Genomic DNA, 22,557 nt, shown 5'->3' with positions numbered 1-22,557 from the left:
CACCTGGGGCTCCTGAGGGAGCCAGCAGAGGGAAAGAGCAGCGCCTGAGAGCCAGGCTCCCTCCCCTTGCTGCTGGGCTGACCAGCAGGGAGGCTGCATGCTCCCACACTCCCCATGCATTGGTCTTGCCAAACCGAGATAAAGGCTCTAGGGCTTCTGAGGCAATGCATGTGGGGTTCTCCTAAGGCAAGGGAATTCTTGATCTCCTGGAAGACTTGACAACTGAGAATCCTATGTGTCCTGCTCAAATGCCGCTTCCTCCAGGAAGCCCTCCCTAGCCCACCCATGTCCACTTGCATTCTTTCATTCTCTTTCTTTGCCTCTGCTTTTATTTTTTTTTTTCACAGCAGTGTTGTTATCTGGCTCTACATTGATCATGTGTTAGTTTATTTGTTGATTTTCTTCTATCTGTCCCATGAGAGGTCGAGTCCTGTCTGGGCCACCAGTATTCTTGGAACCGAGTACATGCCAGATCATTACACCAATCCATCAGGCAGTGAGTCGGCCATTGCTGTTCTTCTTCATCTGTATCCCAATGCTAGTTTCTTCCCTCAAAGACCATCAGCTGATCCTGAGCTCCCCAGGAAAGCTCCCAGCTGGGGCTCTACCTCCCCACTGCCCAGCCTAACCCATCCTGCATGACCACCTGGCCAGAAGTGATGAGAGGTGGAAGCTCAAGGTCATTTATTCACTCACGCTCGTCCATTGCCCGCTATGACACACTTACCTAGCCAATGGCAGCCTACCACCAACCCAACGGTCTCACCCCAGGCTCTGCTGTGTCTACATTTTTGTTTTCATGGTTGTTCCTTTTATGATTGCCTCTGCCATGCCATCCATAGCCTATCTACATTCAGCCCTGCCAGCATCCCACTCCTCCAAAAATCTTCCTCTTGATACACTGCAGAGTAAAACCAGCACTGTTTTGAAGTCTGATGGAACTAAACTGAAATTCCAGTTGTATTAGTCAGATGTTCGTTACTATAACAAAAAGCCTGAGGTAGGTACTCTCATAAGGAAAAGGGGTTTAGTTTGGTTCATGGATCAGGAGGTGTAACATGTAAGGGACTCATATAGTGATATCCTTGCTACCAAAATCCATAGGCAACACAGAGCACCACATGGCAAGAAACAGGGCCTCATGTGTGTCTCTTTCAGTCCTTCTCCCTTTTCTTATTGACCCCTAGGGCCCAATCAGGAAGCTCTACCCTGACCTTACCTAATAAGCCTAGTCACTTTCCAAAGGCCCCTTCTAAATACCACAGCCATCCAATTTCTGCCTTCTTAACATCTCACAAAGGGCTTTAAGTTTCAGCACATGAAGTCTCGGGGACACTTGAGCCATATCCAAATAACAGGTAGCACCAGCTATGTGTCATAGAACGAGCTACCCCTCTAAGCCTTAACTTACTCACTTATAAAATGGACAACAGCAGACCAGATGTAGGGGTACACATCTGTTACCCCAGCACTCAGGAGACAGAGGCGGAAGGAATACTGCAAGTTTAAACCAACCTGGTCTACACAGGAAGTTCCAGACCACCCAAGGCTACTTAAAAAGACTGTGTCTCAATCAATAATACATAAGTAAGTGAATAAATAAAATGGGCACAGGGACCCCTCTGCAGCACAGTTGTCGAGATGGTGAGGGTTAGGAGTGTCAAGCCACATGACACAGCATTAAGCCCACAGGAAGTGCTCAGTAAGTCACTGACCCCTCCATGCCCATGTGGATCCTCTAGGTTCTCGAGTTTGGTTAGCACATGATGAGAAGTCTGCAGTTGTCTTTGTATTGTGAGTCTTAGCACCTCCCTAATTTGAGTCTTGGATCCTTGAGGGGAAAGATGGCACTTTCTATTTTATCATGAACCCCTAACATGCTGCTGTGTACACAGCACAAAGCTCGTCCACACATATTAGCTCAGGTGGTTCTGTAATAACCCTGTGTGTTGGACCAATGGTGTTGCTGTCCCTGTCTTGGCAGTTGGTACCAGTTCTGAGCGGGTCCATGACTTGCCCGCAGGTCCAGAGCCAGCAGAAACAGCAGGACAGGTTTCTATACTTGGATACAGAGCCATTTGAACCCTACCCTCCAAAAATGACCCATCCTCCCTCCCTGAAGATGCTCGCCTCCCATTTATACACTGGGGGCCATGGCAGCCATGACTGTACCACAGGGCCCTGCCTTACTGACCATAAGTGGGTAAGCTCAGGAAGAGTCAACTAATTTCTCCACCAAGCCTGTTTTAACTCCAACCTAGGCCACTAGAGTCTACCTTCAAGGGACTTAGAGCTTGAAAGCAGTGACCTCTGTTGGTCACCTGAATTGTAGGGACCCACAAATTCAGGAGCTCTAGGGTCCTGTACACAGAGGAGTTAGGGAACCCAGGTACCAGAGAGGAGAAAGAGGAAGCAGAGGCCATTGCCGGGGTCCTAATTCTCCTCAGTCCTGATTCCCTGTCACCTCTTATGATCTGGATCTTCAAAGACCACTCACATCTGGGATAATGGCCCCAAGGTTTCAAATCCTTCTCTTTTAGGCTTAAAGACATTGAGTTTCCTATAACAAAAAGACCCAGAACCAAGACAGCCAAGGGTAATTCTTCTACAAAAGCTACTCTTGAGTAGTGTCCAGGGATGACTATCAGACTTCTCCTATAGGCTGGAGACAATGGCTCCACAGTTAAGAGCACTTGCTGCTCTTCCAAAGGACCCAGGTTCAGTTCCCAGCACCCACAGTTGGCTTTACAACAAGGAGATCTAACACCTTCTTCTGGCCTCTGAGGACACCTGCACTCATTACACATGACCACATACACATAATTAAAAATAAATATTTTTTTTTTGACAAAAGCTATTCTCCTGGTGCCACTAAAAGATCATTTGCCATCTTCGTTCTCCTTTTCTTACAAGCGTACAGTGGGGTTTTCCAGAGGCTACATGACATTTGACAGGGCTTTCAGCGGGCACTTGTATATTCATGAGCTACATTCATAAGCTGAATTTTGTCTTAATTTCAAATAGAGCAAATCATTAGCGAGATTAATGCCACCTGTTATACTCAGAACAATAGCCTTGCGGGGCTGTCAGTATTTGTTAAGGGTGTAAAAAAAAATTTCCTGAGGCAGAGAGGGAAGGGGAGGGCACTGCTCTACTACCTTGCCATTGAATGCATGGTCTTCAGACCAGCAACACCCAGGAGCTTATCTTCGAGGCAAGAACTTAGCCCCCCATACCCCAGAACTACCACTTCAGAATTTGACCTTTGGCAACATCCCTGGTGTTAGGGGATATTCAGTCACACTGTGAACCCCGAGTTTGCATTTGCATTAATTAAATAAAATTAACCTTGGGTCAGGAGGCTGTGTCAGCAACTGGCTGACAGAAAGTAATCAGAGAACCTCAAAGAGCATCCAGGGGAGACACACACACCCAGGAAGTGGTAGGGCAGGCTTTGGAGTGATGCAGGTTTTTCTGGTTGGGCAAAAGGGAAGCATGGGTCTTCCATGGATGCCAGCAAGGAGACAGGGTGAACTAGTTACTGCTCAGCCTCTCTGAGCTCGCAGGTTTTCACCCCAGCCTTTGAATCTTGAGTCTTATTCATGATTAGAAGGATAGAGATTTAGTTCAAGCTACCTTTAGTGGCAGTGACAGGGCCAGTGCCTGCGGGAACAGAATTGTCACCAAGCTGTGGCCTGAGCGGCCAGGCCTCTGCTAGAGAAGCAGGCCGGAAACTGCAGAGTTGCAGTTGCTGGCTGAGATAGAAGTAGATTAAGGTGCAGCTACTGTGCTGACATTAAACAACACCCTGCGGGCTTCACGTGCACATACAAGTTTGAAAAACACTGGACTGTACCACGAGTGTACCAACAATTACTAATTTGATTGATTGGTTGATAATACAAGGGCTAATCGCAAGAATTTCATTAACTTTTTAGGTTAAAGTTACCATACACACAATTATTTATTGTTGGATATGAACTGTCCTCATCCCCTCAAGAACATAGAGTATTAAAACTCAGAAATTTATCCACTTTGCTTACAATATCCTTCCATATCTGTCCTTCATTGGGCACTCAAATTTGGCTATGTGTTATTATTCCCAACTCAATGATGGCCCAGGTCACAGAAGTTACATGATTCACCCAAGGGGCAGCCGTAGGTGGTAGAGCCAAGATTGGCAGTCCTGCCAAGACTCACTACGGAAGCCCTGCCCCCTTCGTGTGTCCAGAGTAGCTAGGGTCCTGTCAATGGCCTGTGGGATGGAGATCGGGCTCCTCCTGCATTCCCAACAAGCTCCCAGGTGAGACTGAGACTGTAGTCCAGACTACACAGGCAGATATCAGGCCCCAGTGTAGTTGCTCCAGAAAGTTCCAGCAGCTGCTGCAAACCCACATAAAAGCTTAAAGCTGTGGGCAAGGCAGCTTCCCACACTTGTTCAGCCCAGAGACTCACTCATACACCCTCTGCCTCCTCCATGGCTCTCAGCCTGGTGATATGTCCACAGTGTCGCTGTATAACCTGGAACCATTAGCTGTCGCTCAGTCATGAAGTTCAAATATGACTTTGCCTCTTGCTGTCCTCATTCTGTTCGTTCATTCAGCCTAGACGTGCAGGGTCCTGGACCAGGCGGGACTCAACGGGAGAAGCAGACTTGTGTTCAAGTCCTTCTTTCTTTCTGGCCAGATTGAGCAACACTGAGCAAGCTGCTTAACCTTTCTAAAATACCAAGGCACACTTGTGCTGCCGTGGTTTCCAGTAGCTGCTTTTTTAAAAGGGATGAGAAAAGCTGGCTGGGAGTGTAGCTCAGTGGTTAGCAACTAGTTAGCACATTTAAACCTGGCTTCAGCCCCACAAAAATAAAATGAGAGGTGTGCTTTAATTTTAATAAGATTTTAACCAAGTATAACAAAATATGTTAGTGTTAAAAACGTATAGAAATTAACCATGAGGGTGTTCTGCATTCTTTTTTTCAACCTAAGCCATCAGAATGTGGTGCATATTTTACACTGACAGCACCCTCCAATCTGGACTAGCATGTGCTAGGTAGCCACGTGCAGCCAGCAGCTGCTGCAAGGGACTGTTAGAAATGGAGAATGCAGAACCTAAAGCCCCCAGTACAGTATCATGGCTCTCGAGAGTGGGCTCACTCAGGAGCCCTTCACTCTGCCTGGTTTTGAGTGACTATAAGGGCCAGTGGGTACTGTCACTCCTGACACCTCCACAGAAAGGACACCCAGCCCCTACTCGTTAACGGCAATCTCCATCTTCTACACATGCCAGGAGTACCAGGACCATTTTCCACAATGTACTCTACAAAGTCTGGCAGGGACAGGGCAGGGGTGGAAGCACTTGGGAGGTACACAGCTCTTGGCATTCACGACAGACACTGAAACTCCATCCCCCTGCCCCATGCTTCCTTCAATGATGGGATAGATGTTTCTTTGATCACTGTCGCACACACATCACAGTGAAATAATATGGCCAAGCAAGTTCATCCACCGCTGTAGGGAACCATTAGGTGAAACCCTGGTGAGGAACATTATGAGAGAGAGAATGGGCTGCAACAGCAATTCTGATCAGTTTGAACACCACTAAAAGCAGAACAGCATGCAACACACACCCCTGAAGTGATAAGAAATACATATCACCACCCAGGAAGGATGCTCACCTCTTGGAATAGATACACACATACACACAGAAATCCTGGACCTATTCAAATCTCCAAGCAACCACAGTGCTCCTCAACCCACAGAGAACATGATCCAAGGCACCCTGTGGATTCCTGAACCTCAGAGAGTATTATATGAGCCCTATAGTTGAATGCCTTATCCATCTTAACCAAGTACTTATGTGCCATGACCATAACTTTGGTTCTTCTGGGGTGAAACAGCAAATGTAGCACTAATCCCTTTCTCCTTCACAGTTTCACAGGAAGAAGGTTCGTTCTTACTATAGAGTTTATCAACCTTAGCATATAACACTTTCCTCAAAACTTAAGAAGAGAACTTTTACTTTTTTTACTTCAAGGAAACTATTAATGGGTTCTCTTTGGCATATACAAATTGTTGGTATCGTTACTATTGCACTGATAAGTATAATAAGGGTTATTTGAATGTAAGCACAGTAATACTACCAGTCTATCTGATATGACAACTGCTAGATAATTAACAGAAGGGCAGCATATATAGAGTGAATACACTGGGCAAGGGTAGTTAGTAGGTATTAGAACAAGGAATAGTTGCCCTGCGTATAAAAATGCCTAGTAGAGATACACACTGGGACAGAATGAAATGTATAGGATCTACTTTCAAATACTCCAGTGGGAAACAAATACATAAGCCAACAAACAATAAACAGGAAAAAGGATGCATTCGACAAAGTGGTGGAAGTACTAGCAATTGAAGAAGATGGCGACAGCGGATAACACTGCACCATCGGATAGCTGGCCTACCCAGACTGAGAACTAGGGCTCTTATCAACAGGGGGAGCATCTTGGCTCACAAGGTAGCCAGCACTAGACTTCATGCAACAATCACCTGGGAAGTTGCTGATCCTATAGCTCAAGGCCTGATCCCAGACCTAATCACTGAACACAGGTCCTGGGTGCCTAATTTCAGTAGACACTCTCTGTGGCACTACTGTCTACACAACCCAGGCTTACAGCAACTATCCATGGGCCCAAACCCACAGGGCCCACAGGACTGACTTCTCACCCATAGGAAAGGAAAGGTGCTACCTACAGCTGATAGGAGCCAGACCCCTGAGCCCTCAAACATGGAATCTCCAGTGAAGAGCCATAGTCCCCCCATGGAGGTCCCTCTCCACCTCTCCACCTAGTTATAATGATTCCCTTGGACATCGCCAAAGGTGATCACAGAATGCTTTGCTGAACAAGACCCTGGAGAACCAAATAGAAAAATCTGAAAACATGGTCTTGGCCAGCTCCTTCTCCCTTAGGAACTAGCCAGTGTTTTCTTTCTCCCCATCAGTGACTCTGCCATTCCTACTTCTGACCCTTTTCTTGTTCATTTCAGGGCCACATGCCTCTAAAGTTCATGCAAAATCCATTCAGGGGACCACCAGCCACAGCCTGCCTGCTTCCCTAACCAGATTCTACTCTCTCTGCGCAGGAAAGCATGTCCCCTGGCAAATGTCCTGAGCCCGTCATTCTGGGAAACCCCAGGGACAGCAAGGCAAGAACTCTTCTCTTAACAGTCTCAGAAAATTCTCCTCACCCTCCGCTCTCCCAAGCCAAAGCCCCTCAGAATCGACCTCTGCTTCCTCTCCTCTCTCTTGCCAGCTCTGGACTTTCCAGTCATGTCCAGTCTGGGGCTCCCCCAGTGTCTTCCTCAGAGCAGTCTCCAAGTAAGACCATGAGGTGTGTCTATTCAGGTACGGAGGGGACTAGAATCAACCCCAGCAGGGACCAATGGCTTGCCAGGCCTTGGCATCCTAAACGCATTCCTCATGGCCTCCCCTCCACTTACCCGTCCTCTGGTCCTGTTCTTGCGCTTGGGAATGTCCTCTTCCAAATCCTCCTCTTCATTCCCTTCTTCTACATTTTCGTCATTTTCCAAAACCCTCTAAAATGACAAGAAAATCAAATACAGGAGTTGAGAGATGAAACACAGCCGTGAGAACCATCAAAGGGTAGGTTGGGTGTATTCTGGGGACTTTGTTCTTCAGCAAAGCAAGGGTGCTGCTGCTGCCTACGAGTTGGAAGTCTCTTTGCAATTAGTACTCTTTCAAGCCTTCAGGCCCCTTCCAACCAAATCTTGCCAGGACACTGGCCTTTCTCGACTCTTTACACACACGCACGCACGCACGCGCGCGCGCACCAAAAAGAGTTTTTGGCAAGAGCGTAAGAACGCTTTTCCACGCGGGGCCAAGTTGCCTTGTCAAACTTACCATCTTTAATATGACCTGTTCTTTTATTTCTAAAGAGCCACCTCAGAATATAAAAAGCCATTTCTCCCTTCTCCACCTTTGTGAAGCTCTGCCCTGCTTGATAAAAGCAAGGAACTTCCTGTCTAACTGACCAAAATGCAGCCTTAACATGCTGCTCATACTAATCCACTGTGGGGTTGTTTTTAAGAAAAATAAATTTTCAGCAGGATATTAGTGGCACATGCCTGTAATCCCAGCACAGGAGGAGCAGGAGTTCAAGGCTACCCTCAGTTACATAGTAAATCTAAGGCCACCCGAGGTTATGTGTGAGACTCTGTCTGGGTTGGCAGGGTTGTGTGGGGGCGGGGGCGGGGGGCGGGTGGTAAAGGGGATAAATAGATTTTCATCACAGCCCCTGACTTACAATCAATCTTTAAGTTCATACATTCAAATAGCCCCCTCTAATAGCCCCGAGAACATGGCAACCCAGAGCCAGTTTCCATTTTAAAGGAACATAAACTGAGGCTGAAAACAGTTGACCGGTCAGTCATCCAGCAGAGCCGTGACCAGAGAGAACAAGGTCGGGTTGGTGAGCCTCGCTTCCCACTCATTCCGCAGCCCTCGCTGCTGAGACTTCTCAGGTGCATTACCACAAACAGAACCTGCGAGCTTCATTCCCTCCACAGAAGGAAAGGAGAGAGGCGGGCAGAGGGGGGCAGGGTGGACCTCCAGGCCCAAGGTAGGGTAAAGGAGCACAGAGAACCCAGTTGCTACCAAGGAGCCCAGTAGAGTCCATGCCAGGGACCCACAGGGTGGGAGGAGCTCTTCATGAGCTCACCTATGCGGCTTTGAGCCTCCTCTTGTCCAACTAAACACTAGCAATTCTTTGGCTCTAGAAGCGTGGGTCCAGTGCTGACTACGTGTAGGCTCTGTGCCCATCTAAAAACAAATGGCTACAGCCCTGGCCTTGAGTAGACCTTAAAGTGTACTCAAAGGAAGACAGATTTAAATAACACATATAACCGGATAACCCCCATTGTTGTAATGATTGTGAGAGAGAAGAGTTCACAGTGCTGGGGAAGGGTGCTCCCAGAGAACTCTGCCTGATCTGAAGGTCAAAGGAGACTTGGCTGAGGCTGGGACCAAGAGCAAGGAGGCAGGGAAGATGAGCAAAGAATGAGCGACAGCCACCCAGACACACTGCCTGCTTGACAGAGGACTAGGTATGTGAGTGGAGGGGCTGAGGAGGCTCTAGGCCAGCTGGTGAAGCAGTTGGAGGACTATGGTTTATCCAGCAGGAAGAAAGATTATGATGTGACCAGTGCTCCACGGCCTGGGGAAAGATGTCAAAGATGAAGCCAGAGAGGTAGCATAATCCTAGGCACAGGGCTACAAGTTGTTGTTGTTGGTGGTGGTGGTGGTGGTGCTGGTGCTGGTGCTGGTGCTGGTGGCGGTGGTGGCGGTGGTGCAGAAGTCACACCAACTACAAAAGGGCTTAGAAAGTGGTGTGCACTCCCCGTGCAGTCTGATGTCACCATTACTGCTCAAATGACCTCTGGGACAACACCTCTGTAACTCGTCTTCAAAACAGGAAGTCAAAGAGGTAGTGACCAGGACATCCCACTCTAGTCACATGTTCTAGGTGACTGCTGGTCACCCAGTCCATCTAAAGGACACAAAGCATGTTTCATGACTTCTTCTCAGAAACTGATAGAATATGGCGGCTTGAGTGAGAATGGCCTCCTCAGGCTCATATATTTGAACATGTCATTCCTAGGTGGTTGGACTGTTTAGAAAGGATTAGGAAGTGTGACCTTGCTGGAGGAAGTATGTCTCTGGGAGTGGGCTGTAAGGTTTCAAAAGCCCATTGCAGGCTCTCTCTCTCTCTCTCTCTCTCTCTCTCTCTCTCTCTCTCTCTCTCTCTCTCTGCCTGTGGATCAGGATGTAAGCTCCCAGCTACTCCTCCAACACCATGCCTGCCTGCCTGCTGACACACTCCCTGCCATGATGGTCATAGGCTAACCCTCTGAAACAGTAAGCAAGTTCCCAAGTAAGTGCTTTCTTCTAGAAGTAGCCTTGGTCATGATGGTTCATCATAGAAATAGTAACCCCAACTGAGACGCGGCACTTACAGATAGCTCGGCCAACCTTCAACATCAAAGAGAAATGTCCTTGTCTGCTGGACATGGCTTCTGGCCCATAGCTAGGAGATGTTGACGAGGGTCCAGAGCAAGCTTCTTAGCTTCCTGACCTTAAAATGGGGTCACTAGTCAAGCCAGGCAAGGCCAGATCAGATGCTCTACCACCTCGGATAAAAACGGTAGGATGAGTCACAGGGTACCACTGTGACTACTGCTGTTGACTGTGTCTTACAAACTTCCAGGTCCTGAAGTCATTTAATCACAGCCAGTTCCAAGTGCTGGTATCTGAAAACCATTGCCTCTGGTGTCTCGGTACATTTCTGATGTCCCTGTCATATTTCAATACAAGGAATGTTTCACACAACATGAATTCTGGGCTGGAAAGTAAAAATACAGGTGAAGGCCATTGGGCAGGTCCATAAGTGTCTTATGGTCTCTTGGTCCAGGAACAAGCTGATTTCTCCCTGAGTTTCCATCCCACTTGACATCAGCTTATAGTTCTAGAAAGTCTAAAACACCGGCCTCTGATATACTACCTCCATGCGTTGACATTTCCTGCCATGCAGCCCTGAATCCAGAAGTCTGTCTACCCAACTCATTCATGGAGGAGTAGGGAGTTCCTGACAAACAAAGCCTATGCTGGGACTCAGACAGCTGAGTGGGAGTCAGGAGGTAGGAATGAAGGATGAGGGACGTACACCATAACCGACCCTCCCCACCACCCTGTTACATACTGGCAGCCCCTGTCCATAGACATCTGAAAAATAGGTAACATTTGAAAATAACTGTCCCTACTCTTACTCTAAATAGTCTTTATTGTAATGGTGACAAAGATTTGTGCTTGTGTTCATAATAGTAAAGAAGGAGAAAGAAAATAAGGAAAGAGAGAGGGAGAGAGGGAGAGAGGGAGGGAGAGAGGGAGAGAGAAGGAGAGAGGGAGGGAGGGAGGGAGGGAGGGAGGGAGGGAAGGGATCTAACTGATCAGTTCCACTCTGCCCCTGCACCGTCTCCTCTCCATGTAGGGCAGGAAGGGAGGAATCTTCATGAGCTCTAAATTCACTGCCCTGGTGATCTAAATTCAAAACCCCCCAAATGGTTTCCTTTTCATCGCACATGAAGCCAGAGAGCCACAGCTAGGTCTCCCGAGGCCTGAAGGGTCTGGCTCTGGCCCACCTGTCCTGCCTCCCCACCCCAACCACTGCACTCTGTCCACAGGGCCTTCTATCTGCTCACTGGACAAGATGGGCACTGACCTGTCTCTGAGCTGTTACTCCAGGGATCTTACATTGTGGTTCCCGTCATCCCGCAGGACTGTGGCTAAAGGCACGTCCCTTAGGCCTAAGCTCTGCCCCTCCTTCAACGCTGCTTCCTCCTACTGGCCTTCGTTTATCCTAAAACTGTGGTTCTCTTATGTGTTCACTTGTTTTTCTAACTGCGTGACACACTCGAATTCGAGTAGCCCCCAGCACCCCAGTCCCTGTTCAAAAGAAGTGCATCTGTCAGTCAAAAGCATACACGAATTAATGAGTAAAAATGAATGAGAAAGTACACCGTCAATTTATTATATATGGAGTTTTGCAATGCGAAGTCAATAAGGACTTAAACTCAAGTGGTTCGTGGTCTACTTTCAGCCTCATACGGCCTAGACAGCGCAGTCCCATGCTGTGCGCTGGTGGCCACACTGCCAACACCAGGGCTGATGCAATGATGGCCACACAGAGACAGCGGGTATCCTGGCCCAGAGCCACGTGAAGGCAGCTCAGATTTGCTCCCAGCTTTACAGGAGAGGGGCTGCATGTCCCTAGGTATCCAGGCTTCTGGGTACCGGCTCTGGATCAGTCACCGACTCTGTCAAAGAACACTAACGGAGCAAGAATACTAACAATGAGGCAGTGGGTCATACAGGGATGACACACCTTGCTTCAAACTCTGCAAGTCCAAACACAGGAACTAATTCGTGACTAGCGAAACACACACAAGGAAGAAAGTGGGAAGTGTCAAAAATGCCTAAGTTAAAAAGAGACTACTCTGGTTATAGGGGACCAAAAAAGGTTTGATGGGGAAGGTAGGGTTGGGGCTGGGCCTAACCGCTGAATGGAATCGGTGTAGGTGGAAGAAAGCACAGTAGACCAGAGGCTCAGGGGGAGAAGATCGAGGAAGAGGAGACACTGAGTCTGAATACTAGCCTAAAGCATGAAGGAGAAGCCAAGAAGCCATGTCTACCATGCTGGATTTGTACAAAAGATGTATTAGGAAGGAGGAGATATAAGCAGAGCTGTGCTTAGGACTGAAATAACAAAGCAGGGCATGTGGGACAGAGGGAAGATCAGAATCGAGCCCCCCCCTCCCCCCCCAGTCATCCACTCAAGCAGGCACTTTGTGCACCTATGTGTCGAGCTGGGTTTGTGTGCTAAAGATGTATTAGTGAGGAAGGCAGTCAGAGGCTTCCCACCTTGGGGGTAGGGAGGGAGTTTACATTCCACCAGGAGAATAAACAATCACAAAGAAATAAAATTCAAAGAATACTCGATGGCAATAGGCATGGTATGAAAAGAACAAAGAAAAGCAGAGTACAGGAATGAGATGGGTGCAGGGTATAGCGTTAATCACAGCAGTCAGGGTACCCAAAGGTAAGGTGAGAGCCCCTGTATGTCTAGGGAAGGACTTCCCACACAGAGCCAACCACCAGGGCACATCCCATCTGAGAGAGGCAAGAGGCCCTTGTTTTCACTCAGGCATGAGCAGCCATGGAAAGAGTCCCTTCCCCTCTGGTCATCCATCCTCTCCGAAGAATAGTGTTCGGCACTGGAAGGAAACAGGCTGTGACATCATGACAAGTCACGGAGGAAGAGTCTGTGTGTTCGGTGACAGAAGTCAATCTGCAAAGGCTACCTGTATAGCTGGACTGTGGGGGTGGGGAGAGACAGTTGTAGCTGGGGGCTGGGAGCGGAAGGGCCGAGTAGCAAGGCACCGTTGGTTTCGGGCAGCGAAATTTACTTGTATTGCACTATATATGGTGGACTCTATCATTACACATCTGTCCGAGCACACAGCATGTGGCATGCCAAAAGTGAACACGAACATAATCCATGAATTCTGGGGGAGAAAGGCCTGGTGAAGGCAGCTCACCAGTGGAAACCGATATGGAGGGTGTTGATAATGGGAGCGGTTAAGCTCCAAGAAATCCCTTCACTTTCCTCTCCATTTTGCGATGAGCTTAAAAATCGCAGGCTTTTAAAGAGATCTTTGTTTTAAAGACTTTCTAGGGCATGAGTGGAGAGACCATTGAGAAGGCAATTAGGGGCTCAGATCAGGGACCAGGGTGAGGTTATCAGGGCAGCAAGAGGGATATGAGACAATGGGCTATGCTGATTCCTCCTAAAGACACTGCCGACGGGGGGGGGGGGGGGGGGGGGGGTCTTCCTGACGCATGGGATGCTGGGTGTGAGACAGACAGGAGCATCAAAGATGACCCCGGGGTTGCTAAGTACAAACCAGCAAGGATCTCCATGAGGGCTACAGCTTGAGGAAAGAGAGGTGGGGACAAATACGTCAGGTGGCAGCAACTAAGTGGAAAAGATTTGACCGTTCATCTTACCACTGGAAGAGCAGCGTAAGACAGACCAATTTGCCCAGGGTCCTTATGGAAAGCCAACTTCATGCTGGCATGCACAAGGACTGAGTGCATCACAGTCAATGCACCACAGTCCCGAACACGCAGGTATTTACAAAGCACCAAAATGGTATTTGTTATTGTTGTTGTTGTTGTTGTTGTTAATGAAGATTTTAATAAATTAACAAGCCAATCAAATTAAATGTCAAATTGAATATAAATTGAATAAATATGAGATGTATGACATAAAATGTAAAAATTTAATATACAATATGAATTAATCAAAATATAATTTAATTATATTTAATTATTAATAATATTCAATCAGGATTAACTGTTATTATTATAATGCTTTGTACCCCACAGAGTATTAGCTAACAGGGATCTGAAACATATTGAGGATGAGAAATGGTAGGTGCCCGTCATCACAGTGCTATCTAAGAGCTTTACAGGTGGTGTACACAGAGGGTAGTGGACACATGAGGACTGAGGCAACTATTCCTGCCTGAGAGGGTGAGATGGGAGGGGCTGAGAGTTCTGATGAGCTGGAGCTCATGCTGGGGTGTAAGGAAAGGGGCAGAGGTGAGGCAGGGGCCCCAACCCTTGAGTCTAAATGATGGGCTGCTCATCCCACAAAGGCAAGGACTCAGTCTATCCTGTTCCCATGATGTCTTCGGAACTCAGCACAGTACCTGGTGCTCAGAAGACTCATTAGATACCTTTTGAGTACAGATACAGGGGACCCAGGAAAGGGGACAGACTGGAGGGAACAATGATTTTTCCCCCCTGGGATTTTCAATTCAAAGGAAGCTCTGAGCTTCCTGGCAATGGTGTCACAAGGATCTGGTAACACAGATGCAACCCTGTCCCTAGAATGTAGTGAGGCACCCGGTGGTGATGCTCAGGGGCTCCCTTGGCAGGTGCAGGGTACCTGTATTTCCTGGATGCTTTCCTCCTCTCTGGCATCCACCTTCTTCTCCACACCCTCACCACGAAGCAAGGCTTCCAATGTGGTGCTCTCAGAGGTAAAGCCATCTTTCTTCAGGGGCAGCTCTACTTCTGGAAAACAAAGACAAACAGACAGGTGAGGCACCCAGAGGCAGGTGAGACAAGAAGGGTGATCTTGGGGAACATGCAGAGTTCTTGGGTAGGACTCAAACGGCCTATGCCATCGCCTCTTGACAAACAGGACCATGGAACACTGGCGTTGGGTTCAGCTTCCCCACCAGCGCAGAGTCCCAGAGAAGATCTCGATCTTGCCCACTCCCTGGGGCAAGTCGAGGTAGAACAGAGAGGGCGCCCTCTAGAGGTAGGATCAGACTGCCCGAGTCTCAGTCCTGCTTCTGCCACTCTAGGCTTATGACCCAGGACAGGATGCTGAAAGAGCTGGAGCCCATTTCTCCATCTACTAAGAGGAAGAACAGTGCCCAGGACCACGCACGGGGTGTTTGAAAATGTTCAAGCACACCAACGATGTCTGCTCACTAGTGTCTTCAAGGTCTCCCCTTGGCCGTGCTGGCTGCCCGACTCTGCTTTGTTCCATAAAAAGCTATCAGCCTCGGGGAGGCTGTTCTCCTCAACTCACAGGGGAAGCAGAAGCCCCAAACCAACGGAAAAAGAGTGACAGCGATGTCCAATGGACTCCAGAGTGGCAGAGTTCCTACATTGCCGTGCATAGAGAAAACCACAGCAAGAGTTTCAGTGCTCCCAACCCTGGAGAAATCAGTAACGTAGGTCTGCCAAGCATTTTTCTATAGACATTGGGAGTTATCTTGCTGGGCCTGTGAGCCAGCGGGTACCATTGTTTGGATGCAGAAACTCTCACTCCCCTCATCGCTCAGATGCTACAAGCTTGGTTCCCAGGGTGGCACTATTGAGAGATGGAGGGACCTTAGGAGATGGGTACTAGAGGGAAATGTCCTTAGGTCATTAGGATTATATCCATGAAAGGGATTGTACAACTCTGGTCTCTTCCTCCCCTCTCTCTTTCTGGTCATGAGGCAGGCAGTTTGTTCCAGGTACACACTCTCCATCATTGACATCTAGGGAAGCCCCAAAGCCGAGTCTGCCTGGCCAGGGACTAGAATCTTGAAAACTATAAGCCAAAATTATTCATTCTCTTTGTAAGTTAATATCTCAGGTATTCTCTTATAGTCATGGAAGGCTAACATACTGGGCAGTTAAGCAAAGATAGGGCTGGAGGCAATCTGCTCCTGAGAGAGACCAGAGAGAGCTTCTGACTCTTCCCCAAAGTGCTCCCCGAACTTGAGGTGCTCCCCAAGCTCTTCACGGAGAATTTTAACTTTTTTTTAAGAACAGAAAACTAAGATATTAAGTGATATTTTGGTTTAACCATATAATTTTCTTCCAATCTCTTCTTGATCTCAAACCTCACCTACACACACACACACACACACACACACACACACACACACACACACACACACACATATATGTAATTTAAAAAAAAAACACAAGCACTGGATCAACCACCAATGAAACTTTACCATCATCTATTGACCAGTAAATATCTGTTGGGCACCTGTCCTGGGACAGCCACTGTGCTGGAACTAGAGACACAGGAGGTGACCAAATAATGGCAGAACTCTGTCTTTGGATGACTTAAAGATGCAGCTACAAAATGTTAAATGTAAAACAAAGATGCAGTTATGAACTATCTCTACAAAGGGAAATGGTGAGGGGGCAGCTACTTTACTTCAGAATCGGGGAAGGCATGTGTGATGGAGTTACAATTAAGTCGAGTGTTAATTATCCCAAATAATTAAGGTTTGCTGCCTTGTGTCCTGTCCTCAGTCAAGCAGCGGGTCACCATCCCTCAAACTTAAAATAATCTTATGTGTATATATGAATTTATCCTTTAACCTTCTGACAATAAATGTGTCCGATTTCCAGAATGGCACCGTGTTTTAGAGCAGGAAAAGTCCAGTCATCTAATCCAATTCCATCTCCTTTTATAAGTGAGTCACTGTAGCTCAGAGAAGTCAAGCAACTTCACCAAGAGCAGGCAGGAAAGCCATCAGATGATCTTTCAAAACCTGGTAAAGATCATGGCAAGAACCCCGACTCGTTACAACCTTATCAGGAAAGAACAAGCCCAGGCAAAGCCAGGATCAGGGCTTTGGTGCCCTGGGTGCACATGCAGAGGACAAGGTGAAGCAGAAACATCCAACATGCAGACGCTGTCACTTCCAGATGCCACCTAATCTCCATCACACCGCAGAGCAGAGAGTTATTCCATTTTCCAGAGGAGGCAGCTCAGCGCAGGGAGGTTTAGAACCTGCTTACCACCTATCACAGGACTGGAGAGGGGCAAAGTCCAGTCTTGAGCTCCGTACCCTCCCACCCAATCATGCTAAAAGGGCTCTACCACCAGCCCCTTCTCTCTTCCTAGGAAGAAGGAAGGTGTCTTTCCAAAGCTTCGTGCATGCCCACTGCCTCCCTAGGCCCTCCCTGTGGTTTTCAGACTTCAGGAGGAGAGGCACATCTCCGCTGAGGCTGCCGGCAGTTTGCAGCATGGTGCCGAGCTCTGCGAGAAAATCTCAAGAGCTCTCCATCCTTCCAAAACTAACCTCCCTCCCCAGTCCATGCAGAATTTCCCGTGGGCTGTGGACTTCCCACTCCCGCTGCCCTTCCCCCCCCGCTAACCAGGCCTCCATCTTGCCTCTCATCGTTTACTCTGTACTTGGTCCTCCTTAGCTGCATGGGCTGGCATGCACAAGGTAAGAGTCAAGAGAGAAAAGGGAACCCAAGTAGTGAAAATGCAGCGGGTTCCCAACATGCGAAAGACTCCAAGGGATAGCCAGTGACACCTGAGGTCCAGTCCCTTCAGGAAGAAAGCAAAGCATAGAGACACAGAGGGGCTTTGCATCACATCGACTGAGTGGCATCACTCTCCCCTAATTGCCAACGTATTTTATTGGCTTGTATAGCTTCATTTTGAAACAGACTTGAAGTCAAACCCTATTAAGTCTTGCTTGGGGCAGTTTCTTAACCTAAGTCTCTGTTGATGAGTTACATGCGGTGATACAGGCATGTACCTCATAGTGTCGGTACAAGAATCGAACAAGGTAGGGGCCGGAGAGATGGCTCATTGGTTAAGAGTACTGACTGCTCTTGCAGAGGACCTGGGTTCCAGTTCCCAGCACCCACATGGCAGCTCACAATTGTCTGTAATCCATCTCCAAATATAATCCACCCTCACACAGACATACGTGCAGGTAAAACAAAATGCACATAAAATAAAGCATTAAAAATGGAAGGACATTGAAAAAAATCAAGGAAGGTAGTATGTATAAAGAAATCCCAAAAGATTCACCCCAAAACCTAGTATGTGAAACATTATGGGAGGCATGTTGATTTTTTTTTATGTTTCATTCTATTTAAAACTTGAGTCCTAAATTGGGTAGTATGTGCAAAGAACCTGGACAGTTTGAGTGTCCCACAAATGCTGTTAAGTTATTATAACCAAAATTTTAATCACTAATGTTAATGGTCCAATAGAAATCCAGTAAAAGCTACTTGTATCATCCTAAATTTTCTAGTTGTCATGTTTTTGAAAGACAAGAAACAGGTGCAATTAAGTTTCATATTTTCTCTATCCAAAATACTACCATATCAATATGAAATAAATATTTGAAAACAGATGTGATGTTTTACAGTCTTTTAGACCTTACTGGTATATATGTTCCCCTTATAACACATATAAATTCAGACAAGGGCTCCAAAGCCACATGAGGCTAGCGGCTACCCACCAAACAGAGCAGCTTTACAGCATTAAAAGAAATGCTTAGGGAGATTCTTGCTTTCAGTAAGTGGACAGAATTTAAACATGGTTTTAATGTTGCCTGCTTAATGCCCAGTGGAGTACCATTCCATGAGCGGCATTCAGGCTGACCTCTGGCAAACCCTGTTCACAAAGCATTGTGGGAAAGGTTTGGCTAGTCAGAATGAAAGGCTAACCCCATCCCCCCAGACAACCCAGCAGAGGGTACATTCTCTGCCTCTTAACCACAGGGGGTTCCCAGAGCACATCAAGGAGAAAGGTGACAGGTCCAAGCTCTCCCACAATGTACACACTACACACACTTCTGGGAACCCTTGGGAATGTTACTGATTCAATCTTATTCTAATATGGCTCATCTGGATATAGGATCCAGTGACTCTTTAAAAGGCTTCTCTTGTTTAACCTCACACAAAGTTGAAGACCACATAACCCCGACAGGAACCATCAAACATTTAACATTAAAAAAAAAAAAAAAAAAAAAAAAAATGGGGCTTTGCAGACGCCGCTGTCCCCTTGTCGCCGCTTGCTGCAGCCATGGTCAACCCCACCGTGTTCTTCGACATCACGGCCGATGGCGAGCCCTTGGGCCGTGTCTCCTTCGAGTTATTTGCAGACAAAGTTCCAAAGACAGCAGAAAACTTCCGCGCCCTGAGCACTGGAGAGAAAGGATTTGGATATAAGGGCTCCTCCTTTCACAGGATTATTCCAGGATTCATGTGCCAGGGTGGTGACTTCACACGCCATAATGGCACTGGCGGCAGATCCATCTACGGAGAGAAATTTGAGGATGAGAACTTCGTCCTGAAGCATACAGGTCCTGGCATCTTGTCCATGGCAAATGCTGGACCAAACACAAATGGTTCCCAGTTTTTCATCTGCACCGCCAAAACTGAGTGGCTGGATGGCAAACACGTGGTCTTTGGGAAGGTGAAAGAAGGCATGAACATCGTGGAAGCCATGGAGCGTTTTGGGTCCAGGAATGGCAAGACCAGCAAGAAGATCACCATTTCCGACTGTGGACAACTCTAATTCTTTCGACTTGCGGGCTTCTTACCCACCAGACCATTCCTTCTGTAGCTCAGGAGAGCGCCCCCACCCCATCTGCTCACAGTACCCTGTAATCTCCGCTCTCACTGAAGTTCTCTGGGTTCCATATTCTCCTCATTCCCCTCCCAAGTCTAGCTGGATTGCAGAGTTAAGTTTATGATTATGAATAAAAACTAAGTAAGAAAAAAAAAAAAAAAAAAAAAAAAAAAAAAAAAAAAAAAAAATGGGCCAAAACACACACACACACATACACACACACACACACACACACACACACACACACACATATAATTCATCTTTAAATCGGTCTGATTTTATACACAGGGATATGAACCTATGTATGGATCGTTACTCTCTCCAGAGTGGCAGCAGCTGTCACCCAAGCCAGCCACCTCCCTGGGACCCGGAGGCAGCTCTGCCTCCACTTCTAATTGGGAACAGAGATACTCCTTGGGTGACTTCCAGCACGATCCATCACACCAGAGACAGCTTCTGTGCAAACCGAAGCAAATCAGTTTCCAAATAAGAAAAAAAAAAAAAAAAAGGAACACCTCTTAGACAAACAAGGATTGAAGCATCGGAAGTCAAAAGAGAAAAGAAACACACACACACACCACAAATAAAAGCAGAGGGGGGGGAAATTGCCAGTGAAGCACTGTAGCTTCTCCCCAGGCTCCGGACAGGGCAACCTTCCTCGGGTGCAGATCAAAGCCATAAGCTTTTGACACAGGTGCCCTAAACCTGCCACCCAATGCACCAAAAGGAAAGCTTCCACTGGGTTGTTGGAGCCACTGAGCTCATTAACAGGGCGCAGTCAAGATGAGCCTGAAAGTACGACACTGGAGCACAGTGAGTAATTAAATCCCAGGTCATTTAAAAATGCAAACGCCTTGGATGTCACAGGCTCCCTGAGCCTCTGACTCCTTCTCCTTCATTATTAGGCTAAGGATGGAGGGCTGGGAACCTCCAACTCATATATGGATTATAATAAAATATGCTGCATAAAAAAAAACAGATTAAGACAGGTCTTCTTTGGGGAAATATACAAAGAGAGAAGCTGTCTGTTAGCTGTCGGGTTTGCAAAGAGATACCATCTTTCGGGAGGCTGGGCTCTGCCAACAGACAGGCTGCCCCAAGGGAAATTGTGGTGAAACACCCCGACAAGGCGCATCCATCCGTCTATCCATCATGGGCTCCCTCTGACACAGGGGCCTGGAGATAGAGTCATGGTACAGAAAGGGGGCGGGGGAGCCCACAGGCAACAGAAAAAAAAAATCTCTTGCTAGCGCGTGAGTGCTCAGGGGTTTTTTGTTGTGGTGGTGGTTTTCTAATGCCTGTCTCTAGTTTTCCTTTAAAAATACAAATGTGCCATTTTCTCTTCTGGGTGCTTATTATTTTGAGGAGTTTAAGTTCATCATATGTCCTTGGATTTATACATCAACTTACACCAAGGAGCAAGGAGCTTAAAGCTCAGGATTTCGTTTATCTTCTGCAGACTTTCAGTCTACAGAGCGAAAGGGGAAAAGGTAGGGCATGGGGACCAGAGACCTGATTTCCTACAAGGGTGGTAGGCCCAGGGAATAAGCAGATGGATCCCTTTTCTGGCCTGCATTTGACTTCCTGGTTTATGACTCACAAAGCTCAAAATAAATGAGGTTCTCATTGAGGACCTGTCACCCAGGCTGCAGCTCTCAGGTCCTGCTAGAGCTTGGGTTGGCATCCCAGGATAGCGCCCCCCCCAACAGGAGAACCATCATTCCCCTCCCCCGCCCCAGTGGCCCTCGCTGTGACTGCCCACACTCCTCTAAGAGGGCACCTTAAGGCAAGTAAGTTCTAGAATTTGAGATCAGTGCTCCAGGGAAGCAGTTTCCAGGACCTGAGGCACAAAGAAACATCCATGACATCAAAGGAAGTCACTACTGGGCCGGCCCACAGGAGGAATAAGTGCTGCATCATAGGAAGGGCAGAGAGATGCATCGTAGTGGGAATAGACTGAGTGGAGGAGGCCTTCCCACGGTGTGTGGGACCCATTGGAGAAGGTCCCAAGGTTTCAGGTAGGTAGGATGAATGCATTCTGGAGATCTATGGAACAGCTTGGTGACTGGTTATTAATAATGTATTGTTGGACTTAAAATTGCTGAAGGAGTAGATCTGAGTGTTCTTACCACCAAAAATAATGCAACTCTATGAGGTGATAGACACGATCATTAGTCTTATCTAGTCATTTTACAGTGTCCACATATATCAAACATCAGGTTGAAGAGGAATGTGGCTCACTGCTAGAGCACTTGCCTACCATACCCAAGGCCTCCAGGAACACGCGTGCGCACGTGCACACACACACGCACACGCACGCACACGCACACACACACACACACACACACACACCACTTCGAGTATACCTTTATAAAGCTTGGAAAAGTTAAAACTAAATAGGGACTGGGGTTGTCGCTCAGTTGCTAGAGTACTTGCCTAGCATGCATGCAGCCCTGGGCTCTATACTCAGTCCTATATAAAATGGATGTGACTACACGCACTTAACAAAGATCAAGAGTTCAAGACCATTCTTGGCTACACAGCAAGTTCAAGGCCAGCTTGCACTACATGAGATCCTGTCTGCAAATAAGTAAAAAGCAGTTCAAAGGGGTTGGCTATTTGGGGATGAAATCTCAGTTCTACCACCCTAAGCCACACAGTTGGCTTTGAATGCCTCATCTGTAAAACTCAAAGAACAAAGCCACCTCCACTGTCACTAAGGACCAAATGAGACAGCAGCTATGAAAGGTCTGAGCCCAGGAGATGGTCCAGAGTTAGGCTCCCTTCTTTCCTCTGCCTCTATGCTCCTGTTCTTGTGCTCCTCATACCGAACTCCCTAACTTCCAGCACTCTCAGGCCACCAGGCATGGTGAGACCCAGCTTTCCCCAGAATGGGTACGGCCCAGGGAGGGCAGAAGCCACCAGGCGGAATCTGGAGCAGTTAAAGGGACAGAAGAGGTGGAGCGTGAATGGAGCTCCAAGCAGAGACATGGCCCCTGCCCCAATGCAGGGGCAGCCCTTGCAGC

At 47.6% G+C, this 22,557-nt stretch overlaps 2 protein-coding genes across 4 annotated transcripts in view; one reads left to right on the top strand and one right to left on the bottom strand.

Annotated features, from left to right (window-relative positions):
- Dpf3 (double PHD fingers 3) overlaps window positions 1-22,557 on the bottom strand; it is a 297,137-nt gene that overhangs the window by 113,319 nt on the left and 161,261 nt on the right. For all 3 annotated transcript variants that reach the window (XR_008218495.1, XM_052739375.1, XM_052739376.1), the window contains exons 4-5: window positions 14,576-14,703; window positions 7,491-7,586 (exon numbers count right to left, since the gene is read on the bottom strand). Coding sequence is in view for 2 of the 3 variants with exons in the window: in XM_052739375.1 (XP_052595335.1) it covers window positions 7,491-7,586; window positions 14,576-14,703 (224 nt within the window). In the remaining variant the exon portion in view is untranslated. The remainder of the gene's footprint in view (window positions 1-7,490; window positions 7,587-14,575; window positions 14,704-22,557) is intronic.
- On the top strand, window positions 18,930-19,548 carry LOC128111128 (peptidyl-prolyl cis-trans isomerase A-like). The gene has a single exon (XM_052739377.1). The coding sequence runs from the start codon at window positions 18,983-18,985 to the stop codon at window positions 19,475-19,477; it is 495 nt and encodes a 164-aa protein (XP_052595337.1). The 5' UTR covers window positions 18,930-18,982; the 3' UTR covers window positions 19,478-19,548.

Source organism: Peromyscus californicus, unplaced genomic scaffold (assembly GCF_007827085.1).
Source record: "Peromyscus californicus insignis strain IS unplaced genomic scaffold, ASM782708v3 Scaffold_15__1_contigs__length_86483966, whole genome shotgun sequence".
NCBI lineage: Eukaryota > Metazoa > Chordata > Mammalia > Rodentia > Cricetidae > Peromyscus > Peromyscus californicus.
This window is presented reverse-complemented; position numbering and strand designations above follow the sequence as displayed.